This window comes from Lycium ferocissimum, chromosome 2 (assembly GCF_029784015.1).
Source record: "Lycium ferocissimum isolate CSIRO_LF1 chromosome 2, AGI_CSIRO_Lferr_CH_V1, whole genome shotgun sequence".
Lineage (NCBI taxonomy): Eukaryota > Viridiplantae > Streptophyta > Magnoliopsida > Solanales > Solanaceae > Lycium > Lycium ferocissimum.
In genome coordinates this window covers 50,398,510-50,421,712 of record NC_081343.1, presented here as the reverse complement: position 1 = coordinate 50,421,712, position 23,203 = coordinate 50,398,510, and the positions used below count along the sequence as shown (strand labels likewise).

Genomic DNA, 23,203 nt, shown 5'->3' with positions numbered 1-23,203 from the left:
TTTTGGTCGGAAACAATATGATCCCTTAACTTTTAACTAGAGGTTTCGGGTTTGAGCTAAACATGTGGTATGTATCAAATTTCACCCCTATGGTTGGTACTTGTTACCAATTATTTTTCGCCCCTTTATCCAACTAACTTAACCAAAAATAGTTGGACACTGAAACCAATATTATTTTCTTTCTAAAATGCGACCCTGAAGTTACAACTATGTGCATCTGAACAAATAAAACTAGGCATAATACATAAACAGACCCTTATACTTGGCCTCAGCTAGCAAGTATGCCCTCCAACTTTACGTGTGCACAACGAGGCACCTCAACTTGTACAAAATTGAACATGTAAACACAGATACTGACGTGGCACATAAATTTTGAAGGGCCACGTTAGTGCCAAGTCAATGTCACGTCAACATTTGTGTTTACATGTTCAACTTTATACAAGTTGAGGTGCCTACTTGTGCACACCTAAAGTTGGAGGGCATACTTGTCAATTGAGGCCAAGTTAACCGGCCTATTTATGTACTACAGTCAAACCTCTCTATAATGGCAGCGTTTGTCCGGGAATTCCATGGCTGTTATAGTGAGGTGCTGTTATGTATGTATACTGTCATTTGATGTTTAGATCTCATTTTGTTGTTATAAGCAAAAGTACGCAAACAACTATTTTCTCTATACTTTTTAGGTTATAAACGAAAACAATGTACTTGTTAATTTTAAAATCTCAATTGATTTTATACCTCAATAATTAAAAATTAAAAAGACTAATAAATTACTAAATAAATCCATAACTAGTTGTACTATACCAATAAAGTAATAAAATCTAAGGAACATATGCATTTAAAATTAATTGATAATTTAAATATTTCAAGGTTGACGTAAGAGTTCTACAATTGTAGCTAGGTTGTTTCGTAAATTTCATTCTCTTATTAATAATATAACGCTTCAATTGACAAAGAATTTTGTCCAAACTTTTAGCAAAAGGAGCTCAACAGTTGACTGATCTATCTCATTCCAAGTAGCGGTAGGTTGAGGCTCTTCATCAACACTTTCATTGTCACCTTCTGCATCCGATGTTTATTGAAATTTTCTATGCGCATGACATTAATGATGATTATCATAAATATTTTAATATTTTATTTTTATACATAATACATTTTTACAAAATGTTATTAGACAATATTTGAGTATGGCTGTTATAGAAAGGTAATTTTACAAAGAGTGTACTGCTATAATAATGTCATTCTGTTACAGGTAAAATGTTGTTATAGAGAAGTAAAATATAACATGAAAAATCGGTTCCGGAAAAAGTTAGACTGTTATAGTGAAATCTTTATTATAACGAATGACAATTATAGAGAGTTTTGACTATATGCCATAAAACTATGATCCGTTGAATGCTGTCTGTGGGCCTCTTGTTTCATGTTCGATGTCACTGAAAGCATTTGCTGCATTTGTTCCGTGCAATGCATATATATATATGTGATTTTTACCATTTGTTTAGTGTTCTGTTGACCTCAGTAATAAATAAAAAATGTTTCTTTCATAATTCACAATTTCACAACTATCTTGTTCAAAAACAAAATTACACAGCCCCATTTTCGTTCCCAGGTAGAGGGGAAGGATACTAACTCGCTGTATTTCAGCAATCATCCAATCAGCTATGCCCGCGGAAAAAACAAAGGGGGGAAAGGAAAAGACCAAAAGAATAATCTTTTCTATCCAGTATATCCCTGAAGGAACTGATATGAATATATTACACACTTAACTCTATGCTCTTGCATGAACAAATGGATGAACTGGGAACAGGTTAACAAATAGCAGCAGCCAAAAACACCATGTCTCAGTAAACTTCAGTCAAATACCAGCAGCAAGAAAAGACGAAGTCTCAGTAAACTTCAGTTGCTCCATTAGAAGTAGGTACTCTTTGTCGTTTCTCCACGTACTCAGATGGAAACCAACCTGCCTTGCCTTGACATTCTCCTTCTGACCACCCTGATTGAGTCACCTGAACGTAACATTAAATTGGAAAAGAGAGACACTCTTCAATTCAACATCGATATAAAGGTTGAAGAAGTAACCACGGTTTCTTCTATTGGACTCTACAGTGTTTCATTGAACATATCGTGTACATCTATGAAAGATCGTAGTTTTATTGCCTCTACAAGTTTTGAGAAGAACAATAAAAATGACACATGGAACATGAGAGTTACGGCTGTGTCATTTTCCTTGTTCATTTATAGAGTATTCTTTATTTTGTTCACATTTTTCTAACTTTTACTTCCTTCTTTTTTCTTTTTGGTGGAGAGGGCCAATTTAAAGTGGGAAGGACCGCAAGAGGGGGCAGGTTTAAAGTGGAAAGTTGGGCATATATTAAATTCATTTCTCAGATAAATTGGAAGATAGAACTTTATAAGGAAGACTAGTGAGTAGTGACAGCAACCATCTTTACTGGTATCTATGAAAAGGCTTAGGACTTTAAAGGGGCTTTTAAGATATAGAGAAGGAATGATGCTCCAGCAGATATACATGTGAGTTTATGTCAAACTTCAAGCAATATGTTATTATCTTAAGAGAGAGGGTCCAAAAGAATAAGGGGCAGAATTTTAGAATCATATAAACAACCTTACGAACAACAACATAATCACCCACAGACAAGCTTAGCTCCTTTTCTGATTCAGCTTCAAAAGAATGAATAGCCTGTGTGACAGAGACAAAATTATTACCATGCTTCATTAAATACTTAAACTCATTAATAAAACGGTAAGAACTACACTGATAAGACTGTCTCAGAGCCACACAGTTTAAAAGTACTCTGACCAGCAATACATGCTCATTCTCAATCAGCTTTTCCTCATAGGTTTCTTTCAAATTGTATAATAAATAAACCATTCTGCAATTAAGATTATGAAAACTGTTGTTAAGCAGAGGTTACCTCAGCCAAAAAGTATTTTGTTTTCTCAGGCATGTGGGTCGGAGGGTTTACAGGAAGTGTGGCTACAGGAGGAGCAGCCTCTTTTCGCTGTTTTTCAGAAACTATCTGTACAGATTGCAAATTGTCAAGTAAGAAAAAATTAGCTAGGTGTAAAGCATAGCTCTGGAGAAATAAGAAAGGAAAAACACTCACCTCAGCTTCAATATTACCCAAAATAACAGCAACTCTCTCATGATAAAGCTTTTCTGCTTCAACCTGCAGATGATTATACTCACTTTCACCAGTTTGAAAATGGTTACCCATGCAAAAGAATAAGTATCAACTCCATGAGAAGCACACATGCACCAGCATACAATACATACCATTGCGACAAGCCTCTGAAATGTAAGCCTCTCCTGCTGCGATTCTACAGCAGCTAATGCTGCAGCTGCTTCTTTACCTAGTACTGCCATGTTGGCTTTCATTTCATGCATTTTAGCTTCTGCTGCGTGCAGCTTTGCCACATTCTCTGGGATGGGAGCTTCCCTCACCCGAGCTTGTCTTCTAGAAACTTCGGCTGCCTGCTTACTTTGTATTCAATAATAAGGATGTGATGACAGCGCAAAATAGTACGATAAGACATTTATCATAACAGTCTTTAGGAACAGGATTAATCGTTACAGTAACCTGTATCTCTGCCTCTTGCCTCATTTTACTGTAGCGCTGAGCAAGATGACGAGCATCCTCTAAGGGAGAACCAGCTACCATAGCTCTCAATGGTTCTAGTACCTGGAAATAGAAAAGCCCATTATAGTCTGCTACCGTAAGGCTGCACTATGATAGTCTGCTACCGTAAGGCTGCACTATGAAGTATTGCATGCAGGTATACAGTACAAAGTTTCATGTCTCATCAACAACTAAATGTGAAGTATCTTAAAAAGGAATAAGCCAGTTACCCTAAATGTAGGTTCAGGACATAACACCAGTTAAAGCCTTATAAGAGCTAAATTCATCACAAATAACAGAAAGAAAAGTGAAAAAGAAGGTAGTGAAATATCGCCAAAATTATGTTTTATGTGACAAAAAAGGCCAGTACCATGATTCTTTACATATGTTATTTATCCTTCTTTTTGGTTGAGGAAGAGGATATTACTTTTTCCTTTTGCAACTGAAGCATGTGCTCACAGAAAATCATCCAGAAACCAGTAAAGCGAAAAACTCCAAGAACAAGAAGGGGGCAGGGAAGTGACGTCTTTCTTGCCATGTGTGTCAAGGAGAAAACTGGAGAGGAAAATGATTATCATTTAGTTTTTCAAGGGAACTGTTTCAGCAATTTCTTTATGCATTTGTCACTTGCTACCAGCACCAGAACCTAAGACTGTCATCATTGGTTTCTTTGTCTTCACAGTCCCATTAGAAGTCTTTCCCACAAAATGTAGCTATAAGCCTATCTGTGTGAGGACAGCATGATCTTAGGCTAAGCTGGGACTAAACTACTGCATTGATCCAGCAATCCACTGACTTTTAGGCCCAGAGGAAAACCTTTTATCTAGCTCATGCAACTCTAACAAACAAATAAGACACTATATCTTGCTTCTAATTAGTTTTCTTTGACATACACCTGATAATCTTTCATACTTCATATTACATGCACATTTTACCGACCTGACTAAAGAACAGTTTGTTTAGATCTTCAACCTCCTTCTCTGCATGCTTACGAGCATCACCATAAATAGAAGCAGCCTTCGCTAACACCTCGTCATTGGGATTTTCGACTCCATATTTGCCGCAATCTTCTGATAATTTAGTTCCTGGCTACCATAAACTTCCACCAAATAAGCTGAAATATAAAAACTAAAAAGAAAATAAAAAGAAAAGGAAAAAAAAAAAAACATGTCTCGATCCCACAAAATGGGAGAGAGAAGGATGAGAATGTTTTAGAAGTAGCAGCAGACAAACTCATTAGTTTATCCAACGAGGCCAGGGAACCATGACTACAACAAAGTTTCATTTGCGGGTAAAATCTATATATAGAGAAAATAGGCCTTCAAAAGTGTTACCTGCTTCTATATGCTTGTATCCTATAGCTGTAAATGTTTCAGCTGCCTTAACAATCTCTTTCTGGAAATCCTGCAAAATGATATAAACAGAGAAACTAACTTCAGACAGAAAAAGAAACACAAAGTGAGTTCAGATCAGAATTAAGCAGTGAATTTCCAAGTCCTGGATCCACAACTACAAAAGACAAGATATAGGAATGAAATGATCTCCGCTAGCATGACATTTATCTTGTTCATACATACACATTGTCTTGTGCATTCAGCAAAGCACCTTGGAAGGTAAAATAACATATTTTCCACCACCAACAACAACAAAAGCAAGACACAAATGGCAAGTCAAGCGTGTATAGAAGTATCTTAAAATAGGTCAAGCGCAAAAAGAATTAGAAAAATGAATGCATGTGGACAAGCCATGCTGAATAGCTCGAGTTGATACAACAAGCAAGCTCGGCATCATTATGCTCAACTAGCCTAAGAAGAAGATTAAGTGCATCTTAACAAGCCAAGAATAAATTATAGTAGTCGGAGAAGACTAACCAAGCCAGCTAAGAATAGCTTAAAATAGGTCAGAGTCAAGCTAATTCATAAAAGTGAATGCATATCAATAAGCCGAGCTGAACGACATTATGATCAGCTCAGCTAGGTCAAATCTCAGGCTTAGCCGGCAAAAATGTAAGCCAGCGAAGAATCACAGCAGAGACGACCATTTAGTTCAGAATCTTCAGACCATGTAGCACTGAAGCGGATATCAAACAAATAATTACTTGAACATAACACTTAGCACCTAACTTTCACTCGTGGACCCCAACCACACCCTCAGTTATTTTTCTCGAGTGACTTAGATTTTTATGTTTGGTTGTGTACTGTATTTAGTCGATGCCCGATCTTGTTCATCTTTTTATAGATCAAAGAATCTTAGTAACCACCCAAGACGGTATCAAAATTATAAACATAGGGGAATTTTTCTCAACCGCAATCATCTATCAAGTTAGCCCAACTAACTGTACTTTAGCGGTGTTTTGCCTTTAAAGACTATATGTGTGGACAAAAAGAAATCTTAGGTCTTTTGAGGACAAAGGTAGTCCTATTCAAAGAATTAAGCTGAATTGTTCTTTGTCTATTCAACTCTGGTGTAAAGAGAACTATATAGATGATGCAGAATCAATGATAGATATTTTTAATTCCTTGTAGGAAACAAGGTTACCTGTAATCTTTATCCTACAACATGGTAAGTAGTTATTCTTATTTCTATAATTTGTAGGTAAATACACTACCATTAGATACGAAATATTTTACAGTGTACTACAGAACAATATGAAACATTCTCCAATGACCTAACTAAATTTAATAGATCTAGACATGCTGTGAAGCTGAATATATTCTCTGAACTTTCAACATAACAAAACCATCTATATTCGGACTATCTATATTCGGACTCAAGAAAAACATCTCCAAAACTATCTATATTCGGACTCAAGAATCTTCACGTCCCATTTGCATCCCTTCAAAATATATGGAAGCTTCCTCCCCTCAACTACTTATTAATAATAGAACATGAAGAAACAACTAAGTTTTTCTTGACTTCCCATTACATCGTTACATATCAACAACTATTTTTTTTGATGACATGGGAACCCGCAGCCGCTACGCTTTGGGTGTGCACAGGGTAAACCCAGCTCCTGTGCAATAGGTCGCAAACCATACAGGAGAGATAACCCGCACTAGGCAAGCCCCGTGCGACGAGCTCAACCCAGAAGGCAAATCCCCTGCTGTCTTAGGCCGGGGATTTCCAACCTAAAACCTCCATTATGAAAGTCCCATGCTCAATCAACTGAGCCACCCTTGCAGGTCTACATATCAACAACTATTACCAAGTCAAATGCACAAAAATTGCGATCTCGCTTCAAATTTCGGCGTCTTCCCTTTGTAAGTCAGACCTTAACTAAAGGCCAAATAAGGCTCTACCTCCCAGTAAAAGAATTATATTTAGCTAAATCACTCACCTTTTTGGATTGTCAACTATTAGCAAGAAGCAGGAAGAGCAAAGTGAAGGCCTTTGATAACGACTAAATCTTTTAAGTAGCTAATACATGCTAAAAGAATATATGAGCAGTTGTTTTCTGCCAGTAATTAAATTGCAGTCAGGAATATACTGTAGTAAATTTCACAGTTAGAAAGTAAATGACTGAACATCAAATGTTCCAATATACCATATCGAGAAAGAACTGTAGTCACCGAACAGGCTTTTATTCACATTATGTGACAGAATCCTTACCCTTTTTTCACGGGTAGACTTATACAACTTGTCCAGTTGGTGATGTAATTGCATCTCTACCTCATCAATGACGATAACATCTGAACTTTCATAACCAGTTGCACTGAACTGCTTGATGACTGCCTGAAGTTTAAGAATCGATATAACTAGCAAGTAAGAATCAATATATGACACTATAAAAGTAAACACTTACTGTGAAAAGAAACAATTTGTGCCATCTCTCAAAAGTCAATTACTCAATTGAATTCTTGAGAAAGTGGGGGTTTTCTGTTTTCATCATTGTTGCTTTTTTTTTTTTTTACTTTCTTTTTCTGTTTTACTAGTAACGTTTCAATCTTAGGATACAGGATAACTTTTCCTCCTTCATCTTTCAGACAAATGAAGATGCTATTACGACACAGGTTTGGCAGAACACAGTACCTTTAGCTCAAACCAGTAGTTGTCTTAAAAAATAATTTAATATATACAAAGTATAACTTTAGAGCCCAGTAACTTCCAGGGCTACAATACAGAACCCCATAAACTTCAAATCCTGGATCCGCCTATGCTGCTTTGCACCATTTTGTATTACCATACCAATTTCAAACCACAAAGTAAGCACATTTTATTCAGTTAGAGATCAAAAGAAAACAGGAGAATAAAATCTGAAAATGCACCTTTTCACAACACATTCAATTGAAGATAAACTGAAAAGAAAAATCTAACAAGCATAGAAATTCATAAAGCTTAAAATCTTCCCTCACTCTCATCAAAACTTCACTTCTTTATCATTTCCTTAGAAGTGAATTACTGTTATACAATGATTCTCCAGAATTCAAGTATTCATTCGCACATTAAACTCATAAACTCAAAAGTAGACCAATTTGGGAATGAAGAAAAAAAAGATGATGAATCCAAATTGACTTTGCTATTACACAATTAGCTTGTATCAACCAAAAATTGAAATTTTTCCCGTTTTACAGTTCTAGTAGATAAATCGCTATAAATTAAGATAACCCACAAGAAGAAACACGTAAAGGATACATTTTTATGGTGCCCCAAACAAGAAAATTGGATCAAGAAAGATGGACCTGTTGTTGTTTGGCGACTTGTTCTCTTAGCTTGCTAGCTTGTTTCCTTAAAGCATCCATGTTTTTGCAATTTTTGGAATAGATTTGTTGCTTCCTATATCTGATCTGGCAAAGCTCTTCTACTACTGCTCTTCAATGAAAGATTGATTCTTGAAAGTTGAAAGCAGCTTTAATTGAATTGCATTTCTTCTACTCTTTTCTTTTTACCGAGTCCATAAAAGATAGAGTTAGAATTTGATGCAATCAGGTCACATAAGAAGAATGATAAATTTTAATAGTATTAATAACAAGCAAAAAATAAACATGTTAAATTAAATGAAGGTATAAAAGTTAAACTATCAATATATGTATATAATTTAAATCTGTGAAAAAAGTGTGTATTCTCTATTCCAGTTTATATGACAATTTTCTTGGCATTCTCTTTTTTAAAAGATATTCGCACTTACTATATTTAGAAACTATTAAACTCTAAATTTTTTATTTTTATAATAACACAAATAATATATTAAAAAAAATGAACAACAAAATACCCGCTATAATTCTATAAATGGGGTTTTACACAAACCTATCCTTATTTCACCTCACAAAGTTAGAGAAGTTGTTTTCAAAAGATTCTCATCTCAAATTATCATAAAATACCAAAAATTCAAAGATAATTCTTTCTTTCTTAAAAGGTTGAATTGGGCTTCAAAAAAGCTCTTATAAGGTATGTCATCCATTTTTTTTGGCACGGATTGTACTTCAAAGGCGCTGGTCTTTAATTTTTAGCCTTTACTTAAAAAAATGATCGAAAATATCTCGAGATTCCGAATTTGAATCCCCGCTCAGTAAAAAGAATATAATTTCTCCAGGCAAAGGTTCGTGAAAATTATGCCTTAAAGCAGAAGTTTGCCTTGAGAAATTTTGCAAGACAAAAATTTTTTGTTTTTTTTTTTTATAACTCTGCTTGAATTCTACAAAAGTTAGCCCGAATAGGCTTAATTTTGCTACGAAATTTTGCGTTGCGAATTTATTATTATTATTATTATTATTTTTTAACTGACCTGAGGTTCGAACTCAAAACTTTGAGATATTTTAGACGAAAGGAAAAAATTAAAGAGTAGCAATTTGAGGGCCAAAAGTTAAAGACCACCCCCGAACAAGGACAATCGTGCGAATTGCCCATGTTCAGGTCCAAAAGCCACCACTGGACCAAAATTTTCCAAACCTTGTACATATAACATACGTTATGATTTGGTTCCCATAACCAGCTGATGGCCCAAGCCTAATTTTTAAAGACCTCTTGCACGCCATATCATGGCCCAAGCCAGCTTATGAGAAGAGATGCGAAAGATTCACGAGATTCATATTTTACCATGGTTAAAAAAAATAAAAATTGCATAAATGGCCAAGGTATCATCTCATTTGCATACGTTAAATCCAATTATAATATTCCCTCATGCTTTGCAGTACTCATCCAAATGCGTCCTATTGCAGACTACACTAGGCATGATCAAACAACACTCTGTGTTTCATCATTACTATTATAGAAGCTGTGCAAGAAATTAATCATCTAACTTGCACCTATATGTTTTGGCCTTTTGGTTCATATTGTTGATCAAGAACAGGTTGGGCTTGGAACAAAGGGAAAAGGGGAAAATGTAAGAAGATGCATCTGAATTCCATCAATTTTATGTCCGATTGAGGCAGTTAATAATTGAATCACTTACCAATGTCAATAGTTGATGATTACATAATTTGAAAAATGTCTGCTAATACGATGATTGATTTAATCAATGTGTTCGGAAAAAAGATGCATGTAGGGGTCATGCTATATAAGTTCAAACAACAATTGGCATTCAAACAAATCCTACACGAAGCTAGTCTTTTTAGAAGGGTAAACATGTATTTTCATTGTGTTTTGCATCAGACGCAATATTCGTACTTCATATGTTTTCTTCTACGTGACATTATTAAACATATACCCATTTTTTAAAAAGAAAAGATTATTTGTAATTTGAAGTTTTAAATATGTCATGACATTTCTGTGGCTAAAAAGCATGTCATCAATAGTAATATGAGAAATTTAAAGTCAAAGAATTTACTCGAAGTATTTCAACAACAATAACGTACCCAATATAGTCTCACAATTGCGGTCTGAAAAGAATGTGGTGTGCGTAGACCAAACCTCTACCTTTGTGAGGTAGAGAGGTTATTTCCAGCAAACTATCAGCTCAAGAAAATCATTTTTCATAAATGATTTGAAAGAAATGCAAGAGTAAATAGATATGATGGAAATATTGAAAAAAGCAAAGTGCCGACATTATAAATATTAAAGATAACCAAAGTAAAAGAAATAACAGTAGTAATAAAATTGAAGCATAAGATAATGCTAGCATAATAGTAATAATAGTGGTAAGGGAACATATAAATGCTCCAGGCTATATAACCCTGCGAGGGCAAACGCTCTACTACTTACTAGCTGTCTACCCTAATCCTCGACCTCCATGCTCTGCTATACCTCGATGAGCTGAAGATATGTCTGGGGCATCACCTCTTCCCAGTTCTTCCTCGATCTACTTATACCTCTCCTCAAATATATCACCATCAACCTCTGGCATCTCCTTACTGAGGTATCAGTGTTCCTAAAAAGATGAATTATTATTTTTAAGCAATTTTAAGAAAAGAAAAAAATCACATGGAATGTAACATAAGTTTTCTTTAGTTAATGGGAATTAAAAATAAAAATAAAAAGCACTAAACACTTCAAAATAAAAATAAAGAAGCTAGGATTTCATTTCTCTTGGACAAATAAATTGGGGTTGTTGAATCGCTAGATTTGTCTTCTGGTCAAATATAGTAAAGAAAGTAATCAAAGTCATATGACAAAGAGTCCCAACTTGCTTATTTAATTCGAACTTCTCCTGCCCACATATTTTACCCACCTGTATCCTTAGCCATGAAGAATAATTTATATTTATAATTATCAATAAATGCCACCTTCTTCAATTTTTAGCATTTGTGTTTGATATACCTATGCACTCTGAAAGGGACTCCTCCCTTTGTTATCAATCAAGATCCACATTTCCATTAATTTGCCACATAACGTATTTATACTTTGTCCCTCCACCGAACCCCCCGACTCAGTGCCAGATTCACGTTGGTCCAAAGATGATCAATTGAATCTATCTTCATCAGAAAATTATAGTAAATTTTTTCTCTCACACACACATATATATATATATAAGGTTTAATGCATATGCGGTCTTCTAAACTTACCCTTTTTTTCCATTTTGACACCTCAATTAAGTGTTGTTCCTATTAAACCTCTGAACTTGACTTCAAGTGTGTCTATCAAACACAATCCGACTTACATAGCATCTCACATGATGTATCCTTGAAATTTAAGCTAATGTATGTATGGAATTTGACTATGTTGATAAAGATAATGCTATGTTGATGATGTATTCATATGTGAATTCTTGATTCTCTTTATAAAATATGTTTTGATTTTCAGTTATTTTTAGTTTTAATTTCAAGTAATTGTGATTTGTAGAGTCTTGTGCCAACCATACTTGAGTAAAAAAAATGAAACTTACCATATATCTTTATGTAAGTCGGATTGTGTTTGATAAACCTTGAGTGCCAAGTTTAGGGGTTGATAGGGCAATGACTTAGTTAAGGTCTTGCAAAATGAGAAAAAGGAACAAGTTAGGGGGGTGCATATGCATTAAGCCTATATATAACTAAGGGGCTGGGGTTAGTGAACCTTCGGAGGCAGATGTAGTATTGCAGCATCGAGTTTATTTGAATCCGCTATTTTCATCGCATAACAAAAATTTATATTTAAGAAATTCACTAAAAATAAATTGCAAATGAAACCGTGCATTATTTTAAAATAACAATGGATTCAACTTTAAAAAACTTAAAAATTGAATTCATAAAATTTAAATTCCAAATATGTCTCACCGGAAGGTGGTATTGAATTTTGTCTTTTGGTCATTGTGATTTTATAGAAAGCAAGATTTGCCTAGCTAGTTCAGAAAAGAAAAGAAAAAAGAAGAAAATAAAGACTCGGGTGAATTTGAATCTAAATTTGATTCATACTGAGATTTTTGATTCCGATTCGAGGAAATGTCTGTTACACTTAATTTTTATGTTTGAAATTTGTGGCCTAATGCCCATTAGATCTAACCACGTGACAAAACAGGGAAGAAAGTGGGGAAAAGGGCATCTTCCCAATTTGAAAATGGACACAGATGGTGTATGTGTCCCTTTGAAATTTTGTAAAGTTTGAGTTTTTTAACCTTTTAAAAAAGTCCCCCTTTTGTTTGAATTATTTTTACAATATATATATATATATATATATATATATATATATATATATATATATATATATATTACAGAAGCAATTCAAACAAACAGAGCACAAACACACAATTGACTATGCACTTTTTATAATCATTCAACATAGTTCTTAAAGTCACAAAACCTAATATTGCTAGTAATCTATAGTAGTACTATATAGGGAAAAGGGTCAAAAATACCCCTCTACTTTGAAAAAAGGACTAAAAATATCCTTCAAATTTATTTTTAGGTCAAAAATATCCTCACATCTTAAAGTTTTTCAATATCATAAATGTCTTGACGGAAATTCTCCCAAAATAACCCGAAATCATTTTTTAAACCCCCTCTATCATTTAAATCCCGATCCAACTAAATAATAACCCATAAGATCCCCTTTATTCCCCCAATACGTAGGTTTGAAGTTTGAGGGAATTGGGGGAATAAGATGATCTTATGGGTTATTATTTAGTTGGGTCGGGTTTAAATGATGAAACGGGTTTAAAAAATTATTTCAGGTTATTTTAGGATATAATTTCCATCAAGACATGGGTATATTTGAAAACTTTAAGGATGAGAGGGATATTTTTGACCCAAAATAAGTTCGGAGGATATTTTTAGCCTTTTTTCCAAAGTAGAGGGTTATTTTTGAACCTTTTCCCTACTGTATATAGTTGAAGTCACAAGAAAGAGCAAGATTACCGGCATCTTATGTATGTAGCAATTGGTACAATATTATAATTCATAGGGTTAAGGGTAAAAAACACACCTCAAGTATCACCTTTTTTTTTAGTTTCCTACCTGAACTATCACGAACTAGTTTGCAAAACACACTTCAACTATCACTTGTTCACTTTTCCTACCTAAATTATCACCCACTAGTTTGCAAAGTACACCTCAACTATCAGTTTTGAGGTGTGTTTTGCAAACTAGTTGTTAATAGTTTAGGTAGGAAACTCTTACAATTGATAGTTGAAGTGTGTTTTGTAAACTAATTAGTGATAATTTAGGTAGGAAACTCTCACACCTGATAGTTCAGGTAGGATAATAAAAAAAAGTTTATACTTGAAATGTGTTTTTGTTCATTATCTCTAATTTATATATCTTGTTGAGAACCGGTACTCTGAAGCTTTATTAAGGAAGTATTACAAAACATTCATAAGTGAGCAACATTAAGGAAAATTGTTGTATAAGAATCGAAAAATAAAGAGTTATATTGAATTAATGTATTATATATATACATGATACGTTTTGAGCGTTCGAGCATTAATAAATAGTAATTCGCATATCACCACTGTAAGTTATGTTACTTATCCATTTTTCTAATCTAAAAAAAGGGTGAATTTCATATCTATCATTTCGATAAGATGAACTGAATAATTTGTCACCATTTATGGATAATGAAAATGTCATTCCACAAGAATTGATCCACTATACAATCAATGCCTTAAATAAGAAAATTATTTTTTCTATAATGTTCAGATTCTTATTGCTTAGAAAAACGAAGTTACATCTCTTTTTGAGAGATGATCTCTCTATTTTTTGTTTTATTATATAATCCCTAAATTTATGTAGTAAAAAACCCATAAAGTTAACATATCGTCAAGTCATTTTTATTAAGGACCTGTTTGGAAAGCCACCCAGGTAATTGGAATTGGGTGTAATTACATAGTTTGGCCTGTTTGTTTGACCAGGTAATTACACAGTTAGGTAGGAATTGGGTGTAATTGAGAGGGTGTAATTACACTCTCCAATTCTCAAGGAGGGGCTGAGAATTGGGTGTAATTACACCCTGTAATTATAGGGTTACTTTTTAATTTTATTTTAATTTCTTTTCTTTTTTAGTTTATTTTTTTATTTCTAATATTTAATTTCTTTTTAATTTTATTTTAATTTCTTTTCTTTTCTAATTTCTTTTTTATTTCTATTATTTAATTTCTTTTTTATTTTTACTTTTAAATTATTTGTATTTTTCAAAATATATTTTTCTTTGTATAGAATTTATATTTCATTTCCTTTCTTCTCATTCCCAGCCTTTACTTCTTGTGGTTCCATGTAATTGCTCGAATTTTTTTTAGTTTTTTATTTTATTCATTTAGCATAACCGTGTTAATATTCTAATTTTTGAAACTACATCTCTTAATATTAGAAAGAATGAGTCATTAACAAACTTGGCATATAATAAGTGACGTTATTAAAATAGAATTTCATTTTGAATGAGGTTATAGACTTATATTTTCCCTTTCTTTTGAATTATAGGAGTATTTACTTATGTTACGTTGAAAATACTTATGTAACGTTGGAATTTGACATAAGAGTATTATGTTAAAAAAAATTCTTTTGGATTTTGAATTTAGGTTATATTTTCGATTTTAAAAATATTTGCTTTAGTACTATTGATTTGTTATTTCACTTTACATGTTGTTTATTTTTCACTTACAGTTGATAGAATTATTGTCAAACATTTGAATAGTGTTATGGCATTATATTTATAAATATTCTTTTTTTGTCAAAGATCCAATCCCGTGATGTTCTCGCAAAAAAGGTATGCTTTTAAGTTTTATAATCAATTAAAATTTAAATATTATTAATTTGAAATTATAAATCAATTATTTTTTTACAATATTAGTTACAAATGTATGATTACTAATTAACATATTTTCAAGAAGCAATGTATTATTAGATAACTAATTTAATATCATTTATAAAGGCACATATTTTTTAAATATTAATTTTAAATTTTTTATAATTAAATTTTATTTTTAAATTAAACCAACTGTGTAATTACACTTGTGCAACCAAACAGCACACTTGTAATTACATTATGTCAAACAAACAGGCCATTGTAATTACAATACTGTGTAATTACTAGGTTATGTAATTACTAGGGTAGTAATTACACCAATTCCAATTACCAGGTGGCTTTCCAAACAGGCTCTAAATAATGATAACAGACCCTTAGCTTCAACATTGACAAGCTTATTATCTCCTTTTTTATCCTAAAAAATAAAATTAAAAAACAATAATTTTATTTTGTCTCGCTATTTGGATGGACAATCTCAACAGTAATAGACACAAAATCAATTATTCTGACTATTCATATTTTTTAATAAAATACTTAGCCAATTATGTGTTAAAAATCGAGCTTGAAGCACTCACCTAACCAGCAAAGCAAGAGTCGATGTGGTTGCAGATCAAGATTAGGAGCCTGTTTGGATGAGCTTAAAATAAGCAGCTTATAAGCTGGAAACAGTTTATAAGCCAAAAAAGATAAATAAGTTGGGGTAGGCTAACTTATTTTTTTTTGCTTATAAGTTGTTTTCAGCTTATAAGCTGCTTTAGATAAGCTAAACCAAACGGACCCAATTATTTTTTTGGGCTCATTTTATGCACAAAATGATTTTAAGCTAGCTAGCCAAACACTCAAAAAAGCTAAAAACAGCTTATAAGTAACTTATAAACCAATCCAAATGGGCTCTAGATCACTATAAAAGGAGTCCTACAAAAATGAATATTTTACCTAGGGAAACGTTCATATTTATGTTGGGTTTTTGGTCATACGACACAGTGGCTTATGTGCGACTTATGGTCCACGCAACTCTAGTACTACAATGGTTCTATGATTTTGTTATTATAATCAAGATTCAGTTAGTAAATCTAAATATTTAAAAGAATGTAGCTGGTTAATCTAAATGTTAACCATTGGCAGATCGACTAAACATCCAAGTACTAGCAAGGATCTCGTACAAATAAATACTATTCCTCGAGTTTACTCTTTGACCAATTTGTTGGAGTTAGATATGGTCAACTTTTAACATTTCATTGCGACATGCCGACATATCATAGAATACCAAAAAATGGAGGGAATGATTTTTTAAGACAGATTTTAATTTAAAAATATAAGTTACAGAAATTTTATGTGTTTTATTTATCAAATTGTTGTATTATAATTTTTCAATTTGTTGTGAATATTGGCATGTACTTTAAAAAAAAAACTTGCAAAAATAATAAAATCAATCTTACCTCGAATATTTGGGCAATATTAACACAAATTTAACTCTTAAGGATTCCATGACAAGTGACACTTTTTAGTAGTACGTTAACTACTATACATATTAAATGAAAACGAAAGTGTACTAAGAGTTAACCTAATGAGAACCCACAAAATGTATGGCTGTCAAATTGGCCACCATTATTTGTCCCAATCTATTGTCGCTTTTTGCCACACAAAAGTCTTCTTCATTTCTCTTGTTTTTACATCTAATTTTATTTCTAGCACTCTCTTCTTCTTGTTTTTTTTTTTTTTTGGGAATCAATTTTCACTTAATTGTCACCATATATGCCTTTATGTTTATCCAAATGTCATCTTAAATTTTTTTAAGGGGCCACTCTATCCTTTGAGAGATGGAGAATGTTTTTTTTTACTTCCAGTTACATATTTTCGTTTTGTAGACTCGTAAAAGAAGAAGAAAAGTACATTTCTTTTGTTTTGAAATCAGAAAACTTACCACCACAATTCTCGAATTTTGTTTATCATCATACGGTAAGTTTTGAGGCAAAATACATCAAAATCCCCCTGAACTATACACGAAAAGTCGATATCACACCTAAACTATACGAACGACCTATTACACACCTGAAATATAAAAAAGTGATATTATTTACCCCCCCCCGACATTTAATAAGTCTCGTGTGGAGGTGTTCCACACGCGCGCGACACGTCAGCAACACGTTATTTGCTTTTTTCTCTTACTTATTTATTTGTGGGCCCCACGTTTTAAAAAACTTTTTCCCTTTTCATTGTGTCTTCTTCACTGTGCCTTCCCCTGTTTGTTTCTTCACTTCATCTCCCATGGAGATGAAGTTTTAAAAGTTTTTTTTCACTTCATCTCCATTAGCACAGCCCCCCCCCCGCCTTTTTCATCTTCATTTCCTCCACTCCCATTCCACCACCACCACGACTTCTTCTCCTCTAACGCCACTCCCAAAATCCTTCGTCTTCTTTTTCTCCATTTCACCAGAATTGAACAAATCGAAGTATTTTCGTCCCACTTACACTCAAATTTATCCAAGATTAAGAAACAATGCGTAACTACAATGAAGAAATTGCACGAATTGCCCTTCAAATGAACTTTTAACAACAATGAAGATATTGCACGAACCGCCCTTCAAATGGGAAATTTTCATTGCACGCACCGCTCTTCAAATGGAAATTTTTCTTCATTGTTTAACAACAATGAAGAAATTGCACGAATCGCCTTCAAATGGATCAAGAAGGGTTGCACGAACCGCCCTTCAAAGAATTTCAAAAAAAAAAAAAAAAAAACCACAATGGGGCGGCGTGGTGGCATGAACGGAGAGAGAGAGAATAATAATAAAAAAAAAAAAAAGGGAATGAAGAGAAGGGGGAGGGGCATGAAGATGGAGTGGGGTGGTGGCGGGTTGGGTTGGGGGATGAAGAAGATGAGGGTGGCATAGGTTGGATGAAGAAGAAGAGGGTTGGGTCGGGTGGAAGGGTGGGGATAGGGTGGGTGGGGATTATAAAAATATATATTTTGTAATTAAAAAAAGAAAATAATAAATAAATTTTAATTAAAACGCGCTTATTTTTCAATTATTTTTATAATTTGTGCCACATCACTGTCGGTGGTATTAATATCACTTTTAGATGTTCAGGTGTGTAATAGGTCGCCCGTATAGTTTAGGTGTGATATCGACTTTTCGTGTATAGTTCAGGGGGGTTTTGATGTATTTTGCCTAAGCTTTGATATTGTATTGTAATAATATTATTTCATGCATTGATGAGTTAAATCAAATTCAGATTCATTAAAAAGAATATCAAAATCGTCTATGAAAGAAGCATTAAATACATTGAGTTTTTTCGACACTTATACCATCTATTTTGCACCCATAGTTTTTTCTTTCTTACCATTGTAGTTAGAGGTGGGCATGGCACGGTATTTGAAACTTCGGTTTGATAATTTCGATTTTCGGTATTTAAAAATACTACATCATTATCATACCAAATTAATTCGGTATGGTTCAGTAGTTTTAAGTTCGGTTTCGGTATTTTGGGTACGGCAATTCGGTAACCATAGTTTGTTCACTACGACTTTCATATATACATATAATAAAGAATTATGACTTCGGCTATTCAAGAAACGTCTCAATTATATTATACTAACACCTTACACACGTAAAAATATTCAAAAGAAAGAACAAGCAATGTCCTTCCTTAATCAATTACACAAAAAGGGCATTTCAGTCAAGATATATATACTTCGGTACACAAAAAGGGCATTTCGATCAATTATATCATACTAACATCTTACACATGTAAAAATATTCGAAGGAAAGTATAAGCAATTCCAACGTCTAAACAATTAGTTTGTACTAATACTAATTATATATTTGTTAGTATTTTATATATATATATATAGTTATATGGAATACTTCGGTATAGTATTCGGTATTTCGGTATTTTCGCTATCAATACCGAATACCGTACTAAATACCAAGCTTTTCAAAAATGCATACCAAATACCATATCAAATACTATAATATTGAAACTGCGGTATCAAAAATTTCAATTTCAATATGGTAATCGATATATACCGTACCGTGCCCACCCTTAATTGCAGTCATAGTTCACGTGGTGTCACATTATGGTAAAAGGATGAGAAATTTTTGAAAATTAGAAAACTGATTTATTCCCCTAAAAAAAGGAAACAAAAGGCAACAACTTTAGGTAAAGATCACATGAACGAGCATGTTCGATTTGAAAAGCGTATGATTGTTGATTGCAAACTATAGCTTTATCAAGTACTTCTGGATCCAAATTTTGTCATCTTTCATTTAAAAAGTACTACCACGTTAATAAATAATAAATAGGAAAAAAAAAAGAACTTTGAATTTTTTTCATGTGTCATAGAATAAGTAAACTTTTTCTTCTTTAGTGTAACTCAATGACAATGTGTAATTAAGTCTCAAACTTAGAGCAAGTTATATTGATGATTTTAAACTTGCTTTGCATGTAATTATATGTGAATAAGGTTGTGATTGAAAATAAGTTGTTAGAACAAATTGAGAATAAGAAAGAAAGGAAGGATCTAATGCAAACAATCTAATACAAATTGACGGAATTCGCATCGCGGACAAACTCAATTGATCTTCATAAAGAATAAAGATTTAACAAGACATAATTACCACGTGATACTGAAAACAAAATTATTGATAATCTTCATAAAGAATAAAAATTTAACAAGACACAGTTACCTCGTGCTACTAAAAACAAATTATTACACCGCGTCAAGTCTATATTCTCGTGACAAATCTCACCAAATTTTGAGAAACGAAAATAAGTAGTGACATTTAAGTTTCTTTTTATGTGTTTTATCTTAGTATAAACTAAACTTTAGTAATTTACCATCGGGTTTTGGAAATTATACTAAGAGTATACCAATTTAAAATAATTTGCAAAAATAAGACAATGATAGAATGAAACTCTTAAAATATTTAGTAACACACCACAAGAGAAAATTATGACATAACAATAACGTATTTAATGTAATTCTATAAGTAAAGTTTGGGAAGAATAGTTAATACTATGCAAACCTTACTCCTACCATATGCGGTAAAGAGGTTGTTTATGTAATCTCTTAGTCAAAAATCATGACATAAGAATGGATAAATTGTCAACAAGATTTGAAAACTGAAAAAGAAAAGATAATAACCCATATTACATTGAATCAAATTAAAAATAGTCTTATAAACCCACCAGACGAGAAAAGACAAAACAAATTCAGAAAGACGAATAAAAAAGAAAGGAAAAACTAGAATATTTGTGTCATAAAATTTAAAAAGAAGCTGATCTGTCTATAACCAAAAAAAAATAGAAATATAATACAGTACACTACAGGCTCACACAAAGTGACGCTTCATTTGATTTCCAAATAAACACAGGGGACCCAATCCCCATCCACAATCTGCTAGTCTTCTCTACTGTTGGTACCTATTTCAAAATCCTCACTTTCCCTAATACCACCATAAAACGAAGCTAACCTACCACTACTACTACAGAGAAACACACACACACAAAAAGATTCCTCAATTCATTTTTTTCAAAGACAAACTAAAATCCCATTTTCTTTTTTTGCATATCATAAACCAACATGCCATCAGGTGCCAAGAAACGAAAAGCTGCTAAGAAAAAGAAACAGTTACAAGCAAAAGAACCCTCTCTTCTTTCTCACTCTCATGGTACTTACTTCAACCCTTTTTAATGACTTGTGCTGGTTTTTGCTGTTCTTGTTTTATATTTTTTATGCTTTGTTAATTAATCTTGGACATACCCATGTGGGTTTTTCTTTTTCAATCTTCAAGAACTTTAAAGATTGTGATCTGTCATCCAATTGGGTTTTGTGGGTCTGCTTTACTTTATCCTGTTGTGTTTTATTTTTTTATCCATATCCGTATGTTTCTTGATTGAACTTTAGTTAGTTATTGGTTTTTTCTTTTGTGTGTGTATATAGATGATTGTATGGTGTGTTTGTTTCATAATTGTTTTTTGTGGGAGCATTCATGACCCACCAACCCCATGTTACTTTCATTATTGCTTACTTTTTAGTTGTTAATCTTGATTTATGAGTCATAAAAGCTGATGGGGTTTGCTAACTTGTGACATGTTTCTTCATTTTGGTATTGAATTGAATGTTTATGGATGGATCTATGGCAGGTGAGGAAGATTTGAAACATGATGATAAAGAGAGTGATAGTGAGGGTGGTGGTTCCCCTTCATCACAAGATAACCAAAATCATCAAAACCAGTTCACTGAAGGGGAGGTAGAAAAGGGGTATAAGCAATTGGATGGTTCACACGATCGGTCGATTCATGAGAATGAATTCAATGGGGTGAAAAATGAAGGCGCGGAAGTGGAGATCGTCGGAAATGAAGATGGAGGTTCTGTTCAGGTTGAAAGGGAATTGAAAGTTAAAGGTGAATCTGAGAGCCAGAAGATAAATGTCGAATATGTTGAACCCGTTGTTGAGTCTGAAACAGGAGGGTTGCGAAGGAGTTCCAGTAGCAGCAGCAGTAGTAGCAACAGCTCAGTAGAAAAACATGCTGTTGCTGATAAGAATGATAGTGTGGTTGATGGTGCTCCAGCTGTTGAATTAGTTAAAGATAATGAATCTTTGCCTGATAAGGTTGATATTGTGGTAGAGAGTGCTCCAGTTGTTGAATTAGTGAAAGAAAATGAATCTTTGCCTGATACACAAGTTGCGGATAGCCTTGTGGGAACAGCATCTACATCCAATTTGGATAAGGCTGCAATATCAGAAGACGTAGTTCAAGTGACAACAAGTGCTTCAAATGCTGATAATTTGACGGCATCTACTGTTGAACCTGTGGTGAAGGGAAAAGAGGAAGAAAATCTGTGTGTTGTGGATGAGAAAGGTACAGCTTCAGATACTGTTGTGGAAAATTGCGAGGAAAATTTGGGTGCTATAGTTGACAAAGCCACAGTTTCAGAAGTTCTGGTGGAAACAGCATCAGAGAAAAGAGATGAAGCAGCTAGTGCAGTATCGAATGGTAATGCTTTAGCAAATACAGATGCAAAGGCTTCTGCCACCCCAGAAAATGAAGCCAAAATAGAGGCACCCCACAATGCTCCTAAAATTGATGCCGGTGTTTGTGCAGATAATGTGAAAGACTCTCCAGCTCTCCACGAGCATCAGGTTATTTATTTTTCTCCTTAGGTTATTTATTTTCCTCTTAAGTTGCATGATTCATTTAGTAGAGAATGCTCCCAATAACATCTGGCAGCTCCTGTTTACGCGGTAAATCTTGTAAATTTATTCTATTTTCATTTTTACAGTTAACGGCGTTGTCTCCACGACCAGTGCAGACAACTTCCTGGAAGAGTTGCTGCGGCTTGTTTGAGTTGTTTGCTGGATCAAATAGATAAATTGAGGTTAGATATCAGCCTTCTTCTTCTTTTTTTTTTTTTTCAACCATATACTTTTTACCTGACTTTCGTTTGCAAGAAGAACAAAAATGTATACAGCTATTTTCTATGAGCAAGTGTCTGAATGATCGTTGTGTTGCTAAACAGAAATCAAGGTTGATCTGCTATGTTGTCATTTAGGATTGTTTTCTTCAAGTTCTGGTGTACCAAACAAATCTCTTTCTTCAAGAGTGTTGGTTGTTGTCCTTATATTGCAGTTTTCATCAATGTTTTTAAATTTTTTCTTATTTATGTCACCTATCACATATGTAAGACTTGAAGTAAATGCTGAACTAATGGGTTTGATTTGTTTTTTCATAATATATATTAGAATGCAAATGGTTTCACTTCATGTTCCTACAGAATAACTAGTCAACTAATAAGGTTCTCAAGATATCCTACAAACTTTTTTGATGTATTCTTTTAAGTGTGTCAAAGTTCTGGAATGGCCATGACATGAGAGATCATCATGTTCTCTTCACGTGTTGATCATTCTCTTTTCTTTTTCTAGAGGCTGGGGGATCATTTTAGATATATTTTTGTAGGGTCTGCTAAAGTC

General features: G+C 33.4%; 2 protein-coding genes across 2 annotated transcripts; one reads left to right on the top strand and one right to left on the bottom strand.

The window, feature by feature from the left end:
• Window positions 1–1,522: 1,522 nt before the first annotated feature.
• On the bottom strand, window positions 1,523–8,546 carry LOC132043139 (SH3 domain-containing protein 3). Its single transcript, XM_059433628.1, has 10 exons — window positions 8,318–8,546; window positions 7,248–7,370; window positions 4,973–5,042; window positions 4,578–4,723; window positions 3,600–3,701; window positions 3,296–3,493; window positions 3,126–3,188; window positions 2,934–3,038; window positions 2,624–2,698; window positions 1,523–2,006 (listed from the first exon to the last, which is right to left on the bottom strand). Exons 1-10 carry the CDS (start codon window positions 8,375–8,377, stop codon window positions 1,887–1,889), a joined length of 1,062 nt encoding a protein of 353 aa, XP_059289611.1. The 5' UTR covers window positions 8,378–8,546; the 3' UTR covers window positions 1,523–1,886.
• Window positions 8,547–20,572: 12,026 nt separating this feature from the next.
• On the top strand, window positions 20,573–22,611 carry LOC132043133 (uncharacterized). The gene is made up of 3 exons (XM_059433615.1): window positions 20,573–20,899; window positions 21,375–22,375; window positions 22,516–22,611. Exons 1-3 carry the CDS (start codon window positions 20,812–20,814, stop codon window positions 22,603–22,605), a joined length of 1,179 nt encoding a protein of 392 aa, XP_059289598.1. The 5' UTR covers window positions 20,573–20,811; the 3' UTR covers window positions 22,606–22,611.
• The last annotated feature ends 592 nt before the right edge of the window (window positions 22,612–23,203 follow it).

Bases quoted from the DNA above. Each gene is read 5' to 3' on its own strand.
- LOC132043139 (XM_059433628.1), bottom strand. From the start codon at position 8,377: ATGGATGCTTTAAGGAAACAAGCTAGCAAGCTAAGAGAACAAGTCGCC. The intron at 3,702-4,577 runs GTCGGTAAAATG...TTCTATTTCCAG, and splicing joins ACAAACTGTTCTTTAGTCAG to GTACTAGAACCATTGAGAGC. The intron at 2,007-2,623 runs GTTGTTTATATG...TGTTACGTTCAG, and splicing joins ATTATGTTGTTGTTCGTAAG to GTGACTCAATCAGGGTGGTC.
- LOC132043133 (XM_059433615.1), top strand. From the start codon at position 20,812: ATGCCATCAGGTGCCAAGAAACGAAAAGCTGCTAAGAAAAAGAAACAG. The intron at 20,900-21,374 runs GTACTTACTTCA...GATCTATGGCAG, and splicing joins TCTTCTTTCTCACTCTCATG to GTGAGGAAGATTTGAAACAT. The intron at 22,376-22,515 runs GTTATTTATTTT...TCATTTTTACAG, and splicing joins CAGCTCTCCACGAGCATCAG to TTAACGGCGTTGTCTCCACG.